This window comes from Loxodonta africana, chromosome 3 (assembly GCF_030014295.1).
Source record: "Loxodonta africana isolate mLoxAfr1 chromosome 3, mLoxAfr1.hap2, whole genome shotgun sequence".
NCBI classification, from domain to species: domain Eukaryota; kingdom Metazoa; phylum Chordata; class Mammalia; order Proboscidea; family Elephantidae; genus Loxodonta; species Loxodonta africana.
In genome coordinates, this window is record NC_087344.1 from 90411083 (window position 1) to 90430209 (window position 19127).

The 19127-nt window shown below is 35.9% G+C and overlaps 1 protein-coding gene across 15 annotated transcripts in view; it reads right to left on the reverse strand.

Moving 5' to 3' along the window:
- The window catches only part of TUT4 (terminal uridylyl transferase 4), a 173265-nt gene that overhangs the window by 73996 nt on the left and 80142 nt on the right, over positions 1 to 19127 (reverse strand). For all 15 annotated transcript variants that reach the window (XM_064281965.1, XM_064281968.1, XM_010591279.3 and 12 more), the window contains 5 exons: positions 17645 to 17733; positions 12547 to 12598; positions 9041 to 9110; positions 7565 to 7691; positions 48 to 167 (listed from right to left, as the gene is read on the reverse strand). In XM_064281965.1, coding sequence (XP_064138035.1) covers positions 48 to 167; positions 7565 to 7691; positions 9041 to 9110; positions 12547 to 12598; positions 17645 to 17733 — 458 coding nt within the window. The remainder of the gene's footprint in view (positions 1 to 47; positions 168 to 7564; positions 7692 to 9040; positions 9111 to 12546; positions 12599 to 17644; positions 17734 to 19127) is intronic.

Sequence of the window (19127 nt, forward strand, 5' to 3'; positions counted from 1 at the left end):
CAAACTACATATCTACATGCACATATATATCACAAACTCACGCTTACCCAACTTCCAAGTAAGCAAGGAAGAAGAGGAGGTTTTCTTTGTTGTAGAAAAAACATCACCATTAAAGCAAAACAGTAAGAAGGGATTCCACCATCGGTTTGAGAGTCAATATGGCACAACTGCAAAATAAAGTGGAAAAAAAGAATTGCCACCACTTAGGTTTCTTTTTTTATTGTTTCCCTCACAACAAAAATCACTTTATTGTTTTTTCCTACCATAATCATTGTAAAAAGTTCAAACGATAATGAATAATATGAGGAATTACCTAAAATCTCACCACCCTGAAATAACCATTATGTCTGAATCATCTTTTCATTCGTTTCTGCATGCATATAAACATAAATACTTTAATTAAATGGAATCTTACACAGTGCTTTTATTGTAGACACCTTTCAAAAAATATTCTCATCTCCATGTCTGCCACAATGTTAACAGCCTTCTACATATTTTTCCATGTATTTCTCTATACTCAATCACATACAAGTATATATAATTTCTATTTTCTGTATAAACATAGACAGGATGTTATGATTTTTTTTGTCACTGTTTTACCAAAACGGTATAAGACACCTTTCTGTATATTACCTTACATATGGTAACATATGTGGTAATATATATATGGTAGTATATATATTATATATGGTAATATATGTGGGTTTTACCTTAGCAATGCATCAAGAAAATCCCTCTAAATCAATTAGTACAGATCTAATGCGTTCTTTTTAATGGTTAAATTATAGTCTATGATCTGAATGATCACTCAAAAGTTCCCCTACTCAAGGACATTCACTTTGTTCCCAGTTTTTGTCACTAAAAAAATGCTGTAATATGTATCCTTATACATATTTCCTAAGTACTGGTACTTATTTCTGTGAGATATATTTCCAGGAATGTGCTGGCTAGACTGAAGAATATGTGATATTTTAAATTTTTGATAAATATTATAAGACTATTTTCCAAAAATACTACAAAAGTTTTTCTTTTTCATCAGCAATATATGAGTGTACATACCCCTTTCAACACTAGGTATGATATTACCACAAATTTCCCAATGGGATGGGTGAAATGTGATATCTAGTAGGTACTTTGATCATATTTCTTTAACCTAACAAAGACACACAATTTTCATGTGTTTACTAAACATTTGAATTTGCTCTTTTATGAATGGTCTCATTAAATCTTTTGCCAGTTTTTCTGTTTTCATACGTTATACATGAATTTCTAGGAGTTAACTTTACATTACAGATAATCAAACATCCATTACCGTCAAGTCAATTCCAATTCATGGCTACCCCATGCATCTCAGAGTAGAACTGCACTCCACAGGGTTTTCAACGGATGGTGCAGGACCAGGCAGTGTTTCTTTCTGTTGTACACAGGGTCGCTATAAGTCGGAACCAACTCAAGGGCACCTAACAACAAACCTTATGGAATGGAGCCCTGGCAGCACAGTGGTTAAGCATTTGGCTGCTAACCAAAAGGTCAGCAGTTCGAACTCACCATATAAGAACTTGGTATCTTTCCATGTAGCAGTCTGCTTGCATAAAAATTACAGCCTTGGAAACCCTAAGGGGCAGTTCTGCTCTGTCCTATAGGGTCGCTATGGGTCAGAATCAACTCAATGGCATACAACAACACAATCTTAAGGAACTAAATCTCCAGGACTTTCTCCCATGGCACCACTGGATGGATTCAAACCACCAACCTTTCGGTTAACAGTCAAGAGCAAAATGTTTGTGCCACCTAAGAACCTCACTATACATAACAACCCTTTATATCTGAAATAAGCATCTGAAAAATGTTATTTTTTCCAATATACTTTATTAGTTTTTTTTTTTTTTTTTTAGATTTCTTGGTTTTTTATTGTACTTTACATGGTTTACAGAGCAAACTATCTTCTCATTAAACAATTAATATACATACTGTTTTATAACACTGGTTGTCAACACCATGACATGTCAACACTCTCCCTTTCTCAACCTTAGGTTCCCCATTACCAGCTTTCCTGTCCCCTCCTGACTTCTCATCCTTGATCCTGGGCAGGTGTGTCCACTTAGCCTCATTTTGCTTTATGGTCCTGTCTGATCTTTGGCTGAAAGGTGAACCTCAGGAGTGACTTCATTACTGGGCTAAAACGGTGTTCGGGGGCCATACTCCTAGGGTTTCTCCAATCTGGTCTTTTTTTTTTCCCCCCTTGAGTTAGAATTTTGTTCTACATTTTACTCCAGCTCTGTCCGGGACCCCCTGTTGTGATTCCTGTTGAAGCAATCGGTGGTGGTAGACGGGTACCATCTAGTTGTGCTGGACTCAGTCTGGTGGAGGCTGTGGTAGTTGTAGTCCATTAGTCCTTTGGACAAATCTTTCCCTTATGTCTTTGTTTTCTTCATTCTCCCTTGTTCCAGATGAGGTGAGACCAGGAGAGTATTTAAGGTAGCTTTTTCCATACAAAAAATTTAATTATGCTTACAGCTTCTGAGTTTCCTATTATAGTAAAAAGGTCTCCAAAACCTAAAGGTTACATATATACATACTCCTAAATTTTCTTCAAAGATTTAAAATTTTTTTCATTTAAGAGGAATTTATTTTTGTATTTAGTCTGTAAGGATTCAAATCATTTTCTTCCAGAAAGATAATTATAACATTACAATTTATTAAATAAACCACTGTTCTATCAATGAAATGAAATTTTTTATTATTTCATATATTAAAATCCCATATGCAGTGGGATCTATTTCTGGGCTCTCTGTTCCATAAATGTATTTCTCTCTTCCTATGCCAATGGCATACTCTTAATAAAAGCAGTCTTATAGTGGTAAGTTAGGTCTACCCTCACTAGTCTTTTCTTTCTGAATTTTCTTGCCTCTTCTCATTTATTCTTCCATGTTAACTTTAAGATCATTTTATCCAATTATTTAATATGATGGATAACTCCAAATGGAGTTATATTTGAAATTTTAAGGAGATTTAACATTTTAAGGATACTGTTTCTCTAAGAACTTGGTATCTTCCATTTTCTAAAAATGTATGAATGGTCTTCAATAACTTCACTACCTTTATTCTTACATCCAATCCATCTGCAATTTCTACCTTTAAAACCTATGCCAAATCTATTTACTTTGCTTCCTATCTATTCTAACCTAGCACAGGCCGTTATCTTCTCTGGATGATACTCCAACAGGCAGCTCGCTGGGCTCTCTGTTTCTATTTTACCCTTGAGTGACCTTTTTAAAGGATAAATTATATCAAGTCATACATTGTTTTTAAAACCCTTCCTGTGTTTTCTCACTGTACTTAAAATCCAAATTCCTTATTATGGGCCATATCTACCTGTCTGACCTCATCTCTTACCACTTTCACCCTCACTCACTTCATTCCAGCCACACTTGCCTTCCTTTCTGCTCTTCATGAGCTTATTCCCACCCTCGAGGTTCTGCACTGGCTATTCTTTGGATGCTATTCTCTCAGACTAGCACCAACCTCTACCATGTGTTATGTTATTTATATATTTGTAAGCTGTCTGATTCTCCAAAAAGTATGTAAGCTCCATGACAACAGGATTTGCATGTCTTATTATATGTTTCCAGCACCTTGAACAGTGTTTGGCATATACGAAGCAGTCAACAAATGTTTGCCGAATGAATAAATTTGTTCACATTTTATCTTTCAATGATGTAATTCCCCTCCTGTACTTTTCTTATTAAATTTATTTCTTAGTATTTTATCATTGTCATGGAAGTAATATTTTGTTCCATTTCCTTTCTAGCAGGTTATTCTTATGACAAAGAAAAGCTACTGATTTTTATAATTTATTTCACCAAATTCTCTTACTAATCCTAGTAGTTTTTTACTATTATAAAGTCTATACTAGTATACAATCATATCATTAGCAAAAAAAGATAATTTTATCTTTTCCAATATTTACATTCATCATTTCATTTCTTACTGCATTCTCTAAATTTTCCAAAACAATGTATAATAATAATATTCCAAGTAAATATCTCGTAATATTCCTGAATATAATATATTTAAGCAATTCATGGGTAAGAATGATGTTATTCAAGTTTTTTTTTTTTGTAAACAGTCTTTATCATTAATTTCTATTTCTTGTTTACTTAAGAGGTTTTTTAAGGAATAACATGCCTTTTCAGCATCTACTAACGTTTATTTGGCTTTATTTATTTAATAAATTATGTTAACAGATTTTCTGACACTGAATGATTTTTCTATTCCTGAAATAAATCATGTATAGGTCCTGACGTATTACCCTTCGATATACTGATGTATTCCATTTGTTTACATTTTATTTAGATTTTTGCAACTGCATAAGCACGATTGGTCTATAGTTAAATTTTTTTCCCCTTCATTAGATAATAAAGATTTAGCACTAGAACTTGAGCTACAATGACGCAGTGAATTTAAGAATTCAATTAAAAACAAAAGAGATTAAAAGACATTTGTCAAAAGGACTTGAGCTATTCCACTAAGATAAACTGTCATTTAGCTAAAATATTAGAACAAAAAATATACTAAATAATGAATGAGTCCAGTTAATCAGAAACGCCTTTTCAATTTTAAGCAACTGCCAGTGTACTGTTAACGCTATAAGACACCTCAGTGAAAAACAAGGTTAAGGCAGTCTGAAAGCTCTTAAAACCAAGGAATCTCTTTTCAGTTTCAAATACTGCTAAAATGTAATGTTTATGTCAACCACAAATTGTGGCTCTGAGTCAGATAACTTAAGTTTGACTCTAATGGACTGATGATAAGGTGAAGAGTTTTGCCACCTAGAGTTAAGAAGCTTTATCTAGAAAATTATTTCCTATTACTAGAATGCTAAATATATAGCTACTTAAGAGAGACAGCTAATGGTCAACTACAATCTCATTTTATCAGTTACAAGGATACACTGTATTCATATACTAGATTATGAGCCCCCAAACTGTAGAGAATACTTGCTAGATATGCAAAATATGGCTTAAAACCTTCAAGAAAAATAAAGCTGTTTATATCTATATATATATACACACACACATATACATATATACACATACACATATATTTACACACATACATACATACATATTTGAGAAGGAAAACATGCCAGAAATTATTTCTGGGTTTCTTACAATAAACTCAGAGTCCATAGGCCATGCAAGCATTAACACATCTGGCTGCTAACCAAAAGGCTGGCAGTTAAAATCCACAGAGGTACCTTGGAAGAAAGGCCTGGTGACCTATTTCAGAAAAATCAGCCACTGAAACCCTATAAAGCACAGTTCTGTTCTGACACACATGGGGTAAAGCTGATTTGATGGCAACTGTTTTTTTGTTTGTTTGTTTTCCGGTTACAATAAACTGAGACAATGAAAAGAAGCTCTTAGCTGCCAAAAATGGAACACACTATTTTGTTGCAGATAACAACAGGAACCACTCTGCAATCAGCTTTAAATCTTTGTGTCCTTCATTGACTGATCAGAATGAACGTATTTATTTCAAATGCTATCACAGTATGAGCACCTTTTCTACATAAGAGCCACTCTAGGAAACAAAGTTTGCAGGCCACTTTTTTTTTTTTCCAAAGCGAAAATAACTTATTTGTGTATCATTTATATTTTTATAATACAGTTTACTTATTTTATTGAGTAAAAGAATGTATGTGAGAAAACTGCCACTAGTTTATGACCATTAAAAAATTAGGGCATAATTGAGAAGAGCCAACCCACAGGCAGCTGTGTAGTCTTTCGGTCCTCATATTTATGTAGCATTTTAGAGCTCAAAGTATATTCTCATGCATTATGTTCAAAATAATCTCTCCAGATAGAAGAGAGGCTCAGATAGGTGAAACACTTTGCCTAAGAGCACATAAAGAATTAGCACAAAAACTACAGCTGGAATTGGTTTACTCCATTTCATGACACTAACTTCTAGAGTATGCCAAGCATCATGCTAAGCACAGAGTATATAATGTAATAAATAAGAGGAGGTACTCACCCTCCCTCACTTGCAAAGGTTAAAAATCTTCTTTCTGAAGAAAGTGGACCGTTCATTCAACAAATATTTAGTGAGTGCCTACTATGTGCTGACACAGGAAAACAAGCGCCACTGGGGACTAACCAAACCAAAAACCAGTTGCCATCAAGTCAACTCTGACACACAGCAACTAGGGACTAGGAGTGAATAAAACAGATTAAAATCCCTGCCCTCACAGAGTTTACAATTTCATGGAAAAAAGCATACCAGAAACAAATAAATATATGTTTGGCAAGTGGCAGTAAGTGCTGTGTAAAAAATAAAGCACAGCAAAGGCAGGAACGTGATAGAGGCAATGCTTACATAGGGTGGTCTGGGAAATGCTAATAAATGAAATCTGAGCAGGGACCTGAAATAAGGAAAGGAGTGAACCATTCTGGATACCTGGGAAAAGAATATTCTAGATGAAAACCAAATTTGTTGCCATGAAGTCAATTCCGACTCATAGCGACCCTATAGTGGAAACTGTAAATACAAAGACCTTGAGCATGAAGAAGTCCCAACCCGGGGCTTTTTGACTGCTTCCTACTTTTCTAGCTGTGCTCAGCCATTTGGCACTACCCCAACCATGGGGGCAATCCTCTAATCTAGAGTCCAGACAAAAAATTCCAAAAAAAATCTTCTCACTACTTTTGCTCTGATGTTATCACTCCACCAACACCCTATTAATCCATTTTCTTTGAATAAAACTGAGAATTTACTCATAACTGGTCTAACAACTGAAGGAGATTGTACTGACAGAATAAGAACACACCCCCGCCAAAAAGTTAAAATATCTCTCTTCAGATCATTTCGACTGGTGTTAGTAATTACTTTACCACCCCTTCTCCCTGCCTTCACCAAAGAAACAGCACAGGAGGACCACAGTCTTTAAACTATGAAATAATTCTAATTTAGATAACTAATCCTCAAAAGTTGCCCAATCAGAAATTACTGCACGTTACCAATAATTCTGAAACCCTAGCGGCAGAGTGGTTAAGAGCTATGGCTGCTAACCAAAAGGCTGGCAGTTTGAATCTACCAGATGCTCCTTGGAAACCCTATGGGGGCAGTCCTACTCTGTCCTATAGGGTCGCTATGAGCCAGAATCGACTCGACGGCAACGGGTTTGGTTTGGTTTATGAATAACTTAGAGGGAAGGGAATAACCTTCTAAGAGATTAGAAAAAATGTGCCAAGAAAAGAACCTTAATTTACAATATGTGTCAAAACTTGAGCCTCGGATATTAAAATATGAAAAAGAACATTTTTTTATAGTACATAGGAGAATAAATTAAATATAACAAAAATTCTGAAATGTATCTATCATTAAGTTTATAAGACTGTGAAACTCCTTTCATGTCCGTAAGCCAGAATCTACCACACCACTTCTGTCTGGCCCAGGTAACTATTTTGTCACACACATTATGATTTATGTCACATGTCAGCACAAGAAAAAGCATGAACTATTTTGAAAATCAGTTACTTTTAAATTCTGTTCCACTTACCTTTGCCCAGTAGCGAAAAGCTAACACCAAGGGAGTAAAGACAGGTTCCCTTTTGCCAAGAGCAGCAAGTAAATCAGTAGTGAGGCATGCCATATCATTTCCTGCACTCACTCTACAAAGTAAACCACTGTGAATGAGAAAGAAACCAAGTTTACTACATCAATACCTTAAAAAACGGAATACTTCAAATCCTGTGGCTATCCTTCCCAGTTACCATATTTTAAGACCTAAAAAGTGATAACAAAAACATTTTAATAAATTTAGAGCTAAACTAAATTTCCATTACTAGAGTTACACATAAATTGAAGAAACATGAAAAATTAGCTTCAAAAGCAACAGTAAGATTCACCAAAATTTGATATATATGAGAGAGAACACTGATTTCTTCAAAGTTAAACAGTGCAACACATCATCCTACTTCATCTTTTTGCTTTACCCACTAAGCCACTGCCATACATGATAAAAACTGTAAGTGAAATAATGAGCTGACTAGCTAGGCTTCTTGATGCTTATTTTTCCTATCCAAGCTTTTATGCCTTTAATGACATGTTTAAGAGTAGAGTCTAGAAAAGATTTACATGTTAACCCACAGATTAAATGGTAGTAAGAGCTACATTATACGAGGTGACAAAACTGTAGTTATAATCACTATAAGAACAAAGGTCTTAAGATATTTCTGAGGCAGGGAGAAGAACATATGCAGCACTGCCATACAGAGGCAATGTGACACAGTGAAGTGGAAAAAACAACAGAAGTCACAATACCTGCATTCCAATTCTGATTTTCCCTTAAATGATATGAGTTTGAGCAAATCACTTAACCCCTCCAGGTCTCAATTTTCTAATTGAGAAAATAAGGAAGATGAACTAGATCTCCACAGACCCTTCCAGCTTTCTAGCTTTGGGTAGGAAAATACAGCAATCTTAAAATGTAAGAAATACAGTAAGTTAATAGCCCATTAAAAAAAAACACTATTATCTCTGTATTGTTTTCATATCTCTTACACTGAACTCAAATAGTATTAATTTCCTTTTTTCAAAGAGACTTTGAAAAGTGTCTATCAATCCTACAGACATCTGAGTAGAAAGGCAAGATCAATCATCAATGACTCATTCAATTCAGTGAAGTAAAAACTAGATTGTAATTGACTATGAGTCCTTGAGACGAAGGGCTATTTCTTGTTCTGGTTACCTATTCCCTAGAGCCGACCACTACCTAACATATAGTATGCTCAATACTGTTGGGTGAGTCACTAAACTTAAGAAAAGAATGAAGATTTGCCTGGAGTGTTTTATTTCAACTGACACGTAATTCTATTTCTTGTTTACATGCTTTTCATAAGCTAGCTATTTTCAGTGAATAGAAACTACTTAGTAATATTAATCCAAGAAGAAATCTAAAGTAATTTTCTTTTGGATATGTTCACTACATATTTGGTTAATTGGCTTTTTTTTTTTTCTCTCCATCGTTACCAACCTTTTCCGATCTTTGCACACCACAACAGGAACTTTAGCGTGAAAATCAGATTCCACATCTACATATGACACTAATATGGAAAAAAAATAAAATAAACACAAGTAAGCTAATGTCAACATCTCTCAAACGCTTACTCTCCAGTAAACATTAATAGTTTCCTTCTAAAATCACTCTTATTGCTTCTGTGGGATAAGCCACTCTTCTCATTATGAGCATTAATACACTAGAATCTCTTACCCCCTTTGGTAAGAAATTATACATCAGAAATCACCGGGTCCCAGACACAGTGGGAGAAAAATATAGAACAAAATTAAAATTCACACACGCACACACACGCACACACAAGGCTTGCTGGTCTGACAGAGACTGGAGAAACCATAATATGGCCCCCGGACACCCTTTTAACTCAGTACTGAAGTCATTCCTGAGGCTCCCCTTTCAGCCAAAGATTAGACAGTCCAAAATACTGTCCGCAAGTTCCAATCACCATAAGAAGGTCTTCACATTCCTAAAGGTTAGACTATTACCAAGCATACAATCTAGTCAAAGTTGCTAACCCTTCACAGATATAGAGAGGACACCACTTACTTCAGAGGGCTATTTCCACAGAAGTCACAAAATGAGGACTAACAATGCTTTGACAGTTTAGTTCTCTAAGTTATCAAACCAAAGCTCCTAAATAAAAACTAATAAGGTAAAGCACACCTCCACCCAGAAGTCTTTTACGATAGGCCCATGCCATAAATATCTAAATAAAAACGGATGGATTAACAATATTTCATTTAAAGTTCAAAGGAAAATCCTAGTAGTATAGCTGGAATGCTTAATTTTTTCAAAATACATGTTGAAGACCTATGAGCCAGAAAGCATGTTAATGCACAGGAGATGGTGATACTGATAAAGAAAAAAAGAGCTCAGTGATTAGATATGATAGTGACTAAGATAAAAAGTGTTCAATGAGGAGTTTTGAATACAAATGTATAAACAAATCTTGTAGATACTAGGCTCGAGGTCTTTAGAGGGTATTGAAAAACCAAACTTACCGCCATCGAGTCAATTCCGACTCATGGCGACCCTATAGGGTTTTCAAGGCTGTAAATCTTTACAGAAGGAGCAGTTGGTGAGTTTGAATCACCAATCTTATGGCTAGCAACCAAGTGTTTTAACCACTGTGATACCATGGCCCTTTTTAGAGCGTATAAGAAAGGCATAATGAAGAGAAGAGTCAATTTTACAATGAGACTGAGTTTTATAAACCTGTATCACATGGCTTAGGATGATCTACTCGTGTATGTTAGCAGAAGACGACACTCTTTAAAAGGTTTATGTCTACAATTATCTACTATATGCTTTAGAGTTTTTATGCAATTAGAAACAAGTATTTAAGGAAGGAGCCCTGGTGGCGCAACAGTTAAGTGTTCAGCTGCCAACTGAAAGATTGGTGGTTCAAATCCACTTAGCAGCTCCACAGGAGAAAGACCTGGCAATCTAGATTACGGCCTAAAAACCCTATGGGGCAATTCTGCTCTGTCACACAGAGTCACTATGAGTAGAAATCGATTCAACGGCACCGAACAACAACATTTATTAAGAAAGAAGTTCCTGGGTAGCGCAATCAGTTAAGCATTCAACTAATAACTGAAAGTTGGCAGTCCAAACCCACCCAGAGGCACCTTAGGAGAAAGGTCTGGAGATCTGCTTCTTAAAGGTCACAGCCTTGAAAGGAGTACAGTTTCTGCTCCACAACATATGAGGTCACCATGAGCCAGAATCTGCTTGGCAACAACTGGTTTGGTGTTGGTTTTTATTTATTACAAAAGAAAACTATATTAAAATCCCTTTACAGAATAAACTGGACAAAGTTCATTTCTTAAAAACTAATTTCCCAGGAAAATGGCCAAAAAGAATCTAATCCATAATGGAGAGCTGATGGGGAAGACAGACAGAGAAAGAAGATTAGAACTGACCTGAGAGCCAATGAGAGGGTAAGGCTAAGGTTAAATAGCTATCTTTTCTAAGCCAAATGAAATTTTTTCGCCGGGTACAACTGATTCATAAAATCAGGTGTACCTGGCAAAAAACAGTAATAATAATAATAGCAGCAGTATCAAAAATTTAATGAGATTACTATATGCCAAGCATTTTTCTCAGCTATGGTTTTAATCCATTCCATCCTCATAACAATCTTCTCTTCAAAGAGATGCTACATTACTGCCATTTTACAAACGAAAAAACTGAGGTATAAACACTTCAATTATTTGCCCAAGGAAACACAGCCAATAAATGGGAGAGCTAGAATTTGGGCCCAGAAGTCTGGCTCTACAACCTGAGCTCTTAAACACTGACTTTAAAACAAAAAAGTAGGCTTCCTTAAGGCAGAAGCATCTAGTCAATAAAAACCAAGAAAATACCCCACTAGGATGACTATGAGCAAAAAAAGAAACACACACACACATAAAAAACAACAAGTATTGACAAAGATGTGGAGAACTTGGAATCCTCATCCATTCATTGTTGGTGAGAATGCAAAATGGTGTAGTCACTGTGGAGAACAGTTTAGTGGTTCCCCCAAAAAGTTAAACACAGAACTACCACATAACTCAGCAATCCCACTCTTACATATATGTCCAGAAGAATGAACGCGGGAACACAAACAGATACTTGTACATGAACGTTCATTGCAGCACTATCCACAATAGCCAAAAGGTGGAAACAACCTAAATGTCCACCAGCAAACGAATGGATAAACAAAATGTGGTACATACATACAATGGGAATATTACTCAGTCATAAACGGAATAAAGTACTGATACATGCTACAACATGGATGAACCCTGGAAACATGCTAGAAGAAATATGTCACAAAAGGACAAATATTGTATGATCCTGCTTATATGAATAAGCAAATATATAGACCAAAGTTTATTAGTGGTTACCAGGAACAGGAGGGAAGAGGAAAGAGGGTGTCATTGCTTAGGGAGCACCAAATTTCTGTTAATGGTGATAGACTAATTTGGAAATGGACAGTGGTGATGTTCATCACAACATGATGAGCATAATGTCTCTGAATTTTACATGTAAAAAATATTGAACTGGCTAATGTTCTGTTATTTACATTTTTATAAAAATTTTTAAAAAAGAAAGAAAATCTTCCAGATGATACTGTATGACATAGGGCCTAGTTTGAGACAGCTGTAATTTTTTTTCTTTGAAAAGTATTTTTACCTATATGAATATATTCTTTCTGCATTAAAAGAAATCTAGACATACAAAGCACATACAAAAAACTAAGTATGATTCAGTGTATGTAACATATACCTTCTAGTACACCATTAAAATAATATATGTATCCATCCCTATATAATACACTAACTCCAATATGCTAAGAGTTTTAGTTTTAGTTTGGTTAGCCATAACTACAACACAATGCAATTACCTTTAGAGAATCTTGTGCTAATGGTGCATGCTATTAGACAAATTGAAAAAAGAAACGAAAAAAAACTCACCATTTTTTTTTAAAATCCCAAGCACTTGTATTAGAAGATCTGGATGACTCATCTAAAAAAGTTTTTAATTAAATCAACACACAGATTTCAAAGTTCAAATAACTGAATTTTTGAGAAAATTTAATTTCACTGAAGAGTAACATTTATACAAAACCATGCTCTATATTTTAAAACAGAAAACATAGTGTTTTGCTTTTACATTAACAAATCTTGTTCAAGGAAGTAGAATCTAACAAATGATGTAGAGCTATTATTCTAGCAACACTCCCTGAATTAATAAATTCTTAGAGTGAGAAAAGGTTTTGGAATTCCACAGCAAACCAACTGAGAAAGAAATTAGTTTACCAAGTGATTATTAAGCCAAACCTGTTGTGAGAAGAACTTTTAGGGATATAAATAAATTGGCAGTTTGGCCAAAAGGTTTAGAGTAAAATACAATTTTACATACCATGCCTGTCAAATGGTTACAGTTTAATGTGCACTTTGCTATTTAATAGTATTTAATAACTATACATTAATTGTGAAGTTATGGCTGTTCAGCCTAGAAATTAAAACATCCAACTTTCACCCAAATCAAACTTGAGTATAAATGTACTCAAAATATTAAAAACACATAAAATATTGACTGATTATTTTAAATGTTTCATATGCCACTAAAGTAAGCAATGTTAGCAGTGCTAAACAATATTGGTACTTTTACTAACGATAAATGGCAACTATACACATGGACCTTGCCAGATGGAATACACAGGAATCAGATCGACTACACCTGTGGAAAGAGACAGAAGCTCGGTATCATCAGTTACAGCAAGGCCAGGGGCCAACTGTGGGACAGACCATAAATTGCTCATACGCAAGTTCAAGTTGCAGCTGAAGAAAATTACAAGTCCATGAAAGTCAAAGTACAACCGTGAGTATATCCCATCTGAATTTACAGACCATCTCAAGAACAGATTTGATGCGTTGAACACTAATGACCCGAAGACCAAACAAGTTGTGGAATGACATCAAGGGCATCATATATGAAAAAAGCAAGAGGTCATTGAAAAGACAGGAAAGAAAGAAAAGACCAAGATGGATTTCAGAGGAGACTCTGAAACTTGCTCTCGAATGTCAAGCAGCTAAAGCAAAAGGAAGAAATGATGAAGTAAAAGAACTGAACAGAAGATTTCAAAGAGCAGCTCAAGAAGATAAAGACATGCAAACAAAAACTAACTCAAAATGGATCAAAGACCTAAATATAAAATCTAAAATGATAAAGATCATGGAAGAAAAAATAGGGACAACGCTAGGAGCCCTAATATATGGCATAAACAAAATACAAAACATTACTAACAATGCACAAACACCAGAAGAGAAACTAGATAACTGGGAGCTCCTAAAAATCAAACACCTATGCTTATCCAAAGACTTCACCAAAAGTGTAAAAAGATTACCTAAAGACTGGGAAAAAGTTTTTAGCTATGACGTTTCCGATCAGGGCCTGATCTCTAAAATCTACAGGATACTGCAAAAACTCAACACCAAAAAGACTAGTAACCCAACTAAAAACAGGGCAAAGGATATGAACAGACACTTCACTAAAGAAGACATTCAGGTAGCTAACAGATACATGAAGAAATGCTCACAATCATTAGCCATTAGAGAAACGCAAATCAAAACTACAATAAGATTCCATCGTACTCCAACAACAGTGGTATTAATCCAAAAAAGACCAAATAATAAATGTTGGAGAGGTTGTGGAGAGACTGGAACACTTAAACACTGCTGATGGGAATGTAAAATGGTACAACCACTTTGGAAATTGATTTGGCGCTTCCTTAAAATGCTAGAAATAGAACTACCATACAATCCTGCAATTCCACTCCTTGGAATATATCCTAGAAAAATAAGAGCCTTTACACAAACAGATATATTCATACCCATGTTCACTGCAGCAGTGTTTACAATAGCAAAAACATGGAAGCAACCAAGGTGGCCATCAATGGATGAATGGATAAACTATGGTATATTCACACAATGGAATACTACACATCGATAAAGAACAATGATGAAGCTGTGAAACATTTCATAACATGGAGCAATCTGGAAGGCATTATGCTGCATGAAATTAGTCAGCTGCAAAAGGATAAATATTGTATGAGACCACTATTGAAGAACTTGAGAAATAGTTTAAACAGAAAAGAAAATACTCTTTGATGGTTACAAAAGTGGGGAGAGAGAGTGGGAGAGGGGTATTCACTAATCAGATAGTAGACAAGAACAATTTTAGGTGAAGGGAAAGAACACACACATACAGGAGACGTCAGCACAACTGGACTAAACCAAAAGCAAAGAAGTTTCCTAAATAAACTGAATGCTTCAAAGGCCACCAGCGTAACAGGGGCAGGGGTTTGGTGGACCATGTTTGTAGGGGACATCTAGGTCAACTGGCATAATAACATCTATTAAGAAAACATTCTGCATCCCACTTTGGAAAGTGACGTCTGGGGTCTTAAATGCTAGTAAGCAGCCATCTAAGATGCATCAATTGGTCTCAACTCATCTGGAGCAAAGGAGAATGAAGAACACCAAAGACACAAGGTAATTATGAGCCCAAGAGACAGAAAGGGCCACATAAATCAGAGATTACATCAGCCTGAGAACAGAAGAACTAGATAGTGCCCAGCTACAACCAATGACTGTCCTGAGAGGGAACACAACAGAGAACCCCTGAGGGAGCAGGGGAGCAGTAGGATGCAGACCTCAAATTCTCGTAAAAAGACCAGACTTAATGGTCTCACTGAGATTAGAAGGACCCCAGAGGTCATGGTCCCCAGACCTTCTGTTAGCCCAAGCCAGGAACCACTCCCAAAGTCAACTCTTCAGACGGTGATTGGACCGGACTATAAGACAGAAAATGATACTGGTGAGGAGTGAGCTTCTTGGATCAAGTAGACACATGAGACTATGTGGGCAGCTCCTATCTCGAGGGAAGATGAGAAGGCAGAGTGGGATAAAAGCTAGCTAAATAGACACAAAAACAGAGGGTGGAGAGAAGGAATGTGCTGTCTCATTAGGGGGAGAGCAACTAGGAGTACATAAATTTTTGCATGAGAGACTGACTTGGTTTGTAAACTTTCACTTAAAACACAATAAAAATTTTTAAAAATTAAAGTCTACCCAGGAATTTTCTACTTATGCACATGAATACACTTATCTGTATACTGAGCAAATTATCCAATAAACTGGACTATACAAAGAATGGAACATCAGGATTGGAGGAAGGCTGAATTAACAACCTGTGTTATGCAGATGACACAACCTTGCCTGCTGAAAGTGAACAGGACTTGAAGCACTTACTGATGAAGATCAAAGACTACAGCCTTCAGTACATATCATACCTCAACATAAAGAAAACAAAAATCCTCACAACTGGGCAAATAAGCACAATAAATGGGGAAAAAAATTGAAGCTGTCAAGGATTTCATTTTACTTGTATCCACAGTCAACACCCATGGAAGCAGCAGTCAAGAAATCAAGACACACTGCATTGCACAAATGTGATGCAAAAGGCCTTTTTAAAGTGTTGAAAAGCAAAGATATCACCTTGAAGACTAAGGTGCACCTGACCCAAGCCATGGTATTTTCAGTCGCCTCAAATGCACATGAAAGCTAGGTTAATGAATAAGGAAGAGAGAAGAAGAATTGATGCCTTTGAACTGTGGTCCTGGCGAAGAATACTGAATATATCATGGACTGTCAAAAAAACGAACAAATCTATCTTGAAATAAGTACAGCCAGAATGCTCATCAGAAGCAAGCATGGCGAGGCTTTGTCTCACATACTTTGGACATGCTGTCAGGAGGGATCAGTTCCTGGAGAAGGACATCACGCTTGGTGAAGCACAGGGTCAGCAAGAGAGAGGAAGGCCCTCAACGAGATGGACTGACACAGTGGCTGCAATAATGGGCTCAAGCACAACAATTGTGAGGAAGGCCCAAGACCGGGCAATGTTTTTTTCTGCTATACATAGGGTTGCTTTGAGTCAGAACTGCCTCAATAGTACCTAACAACGACAACAACTAATGATATTAGCTGCTAATTACTAAAAGTTCCTATCATATACCAGATACTATACTAATACACCTGATAAATAGCATCTTATTTAATATAAAAGTTATTATTTCTGTTTTGGAAATCAGGAAACTGAGGCTCAAACAGCTGAGGTAACTTGCTCAATGAAGTGAGGATTTGAATCCAAAGGAGTTTAATTCCAAAGTTCTTTCCACTTTCTATACTGTTTCCCATAGCAATAGCTGTTCAACAGGCTCAAATATAAGTACTTTTTCTTTTTTCCTCTTCTGATTCCTGGTTTTTTTTCCTCCTCTATCACTTATTTCCTCTCCCCTATGTATGTCTGAAACCTATTGTCGCTGAGTGCCATCAAGTTGATTCCACTCATAGCGACCTCATGTGACACAAAAGCACTGCCCCATAGGGTTTTCTTGGCGCATCTTTACAGAAGTACATCGCCAGGCCTTTCTCCGAAGGAGCTGCTGGGTGGGTTCAAACTGCCAATCCTTCCAGTAGCAACCGAGCTCTTAACTGTTGCACCACCAAGGCTCTTGTGAAGCCTACTAGTAGTTTCCAAAAACACCATTTTGTTGTAGTTTTATAGTTCCCTATCCCTTTTCTGGAGCCCTGGTGGCACAGTGGTTGAGAGCTCGGCTGCTAACCAAAACGCTGGCAGTTCAAATCCACCAGCCACTTCTTGGAAATGCTATAGGGCAGTTACACTCTACCTCATAGGGTTGCTATGAGTTGGAATTGACTTGATGACAATGGGTTTGGGTTTTGTTTTGTTTTTTTAATTCCTTCTTTGGCACTCTGGTGGCACAGTGGTTAAGAGTTCAGCTACTTACCAGAAGGTCACCAGTTCCAACCCACCAGCTGCTCCCTGCAAACCCTATGAGGCAGTTCTACTCTGTCTACAGGGTTGCTATGAGTCAGAATCAACTCGATGGCAATGTGTTTGGTTTGGTTTTATTTAGAATCAATAAAACATACTAAGTACTAGTTAAGAACCACACAAAAAGGTTCTTTTCTAATCACTTACCTTGGGAGGAAATTTTATATCTATATTAACATCACTACTTTTCAGAGCAAACTTGGTCAGTGACGAGCCATATAACCTAAGTGAGCATTCTGGAAAAAATAAAAAACATCAAAGCATAAAATAGCATACAAAAATTAGACTCTTAAAAAACAGTGGTAGGAAAACTGCATATGCTATGATTCTATGTCTTCCATTTCTAATACAATGGTTATAGAAGAATGATGCCCTTTCTGACTGATCTATAAAATAATAAAAATATTTCTCAGTTACAGAGCACAGGAATAGGGAAGGGAAAAAGAAATTACTCATAAAAGTTTAGTGTTTGAACAAAATTTTAGTAACAGTTCATTTAAGGATAACTGAGAGTATGTTTAGTATTCAATGTATAACAGTAAAAAATACACTAACCTAGCTGTAGCCACCATCACAAACTACATTTATTTTTAGACATAAGAGATAGTACTTTGGGTATGGAAGCGATCAGACATTCAATGCCAATGCTTTTTAAAACTACAAGATGAAGCCGAGCCATTTGATAATGCAAACCTAAAACTAAAAAAAAACTCTATGGCATGCAAGAGTTTATGGAACAAAATAAACAGGACTAATAACACATCAGTGAAATCTTTCACAGACTATCGAGTGTGTTATTTCAAAAACACAGAAAAATTTTAAAAGGATCTCACCAGAGGGCAAGTTGAAACATAATGTGACTGAGACAGATCAGGTAAGAGATTTAATGTTTTAAAAATTTTAAGTTCACACTCAGTTATATACACAAAAGTCTACCTTTTTCAAGCTCACAAAATGTCTGAAAGTCATCCAAGTCATTAAAATCATAAAATATTCACTTCTACTCTCAAATAGTAATTATTTTATATGTAATTTAAATTAGTATTCAATGTATTTTATGTAGAAAACCACGTAACAAAAATATTAAATAGAATTGTTTTTTCCATTTTTAAAATTTCAACTTTACCTTCTTTCTTATAACTCTTACAATGGATCTATATGAAACTATATCAACTGTCTAAAATCCCTTCAGTGCTAAGAAATAAAAGTCATATTTAAGACATATTTACTTAAATCTCGTATCGATACAAAAAATGATGGGGGCTAGACAGTCTCTATGTAAACGTCTAAAATAAACCAGGACTGAATCCCCCTTGCACCAAAATATAAGTTTTCTGTAAAGACAGAAATTCTACCTCCATAAACCAAAAAAAACCAAACCCACTGCTCTTGAGTCAATTCCGACTCATACTGACCATATAGGACAGAGTAGAACTGCTCCATAGGGTTTCCAGGGAGTGCCTAGTAGATTCAAACTGCCGACCTTTTGGTTAGCAGCCGTAGCTCTTAATTACTACGCCACCAGGGTTTACCTCCATAGTCACTACTTAAAGTAAATTATTTTTTCCCAAAATCAGGCAATAGGAATTTTATTCAGTGATTGGTTGGAATAATTACACTTAAAATAACA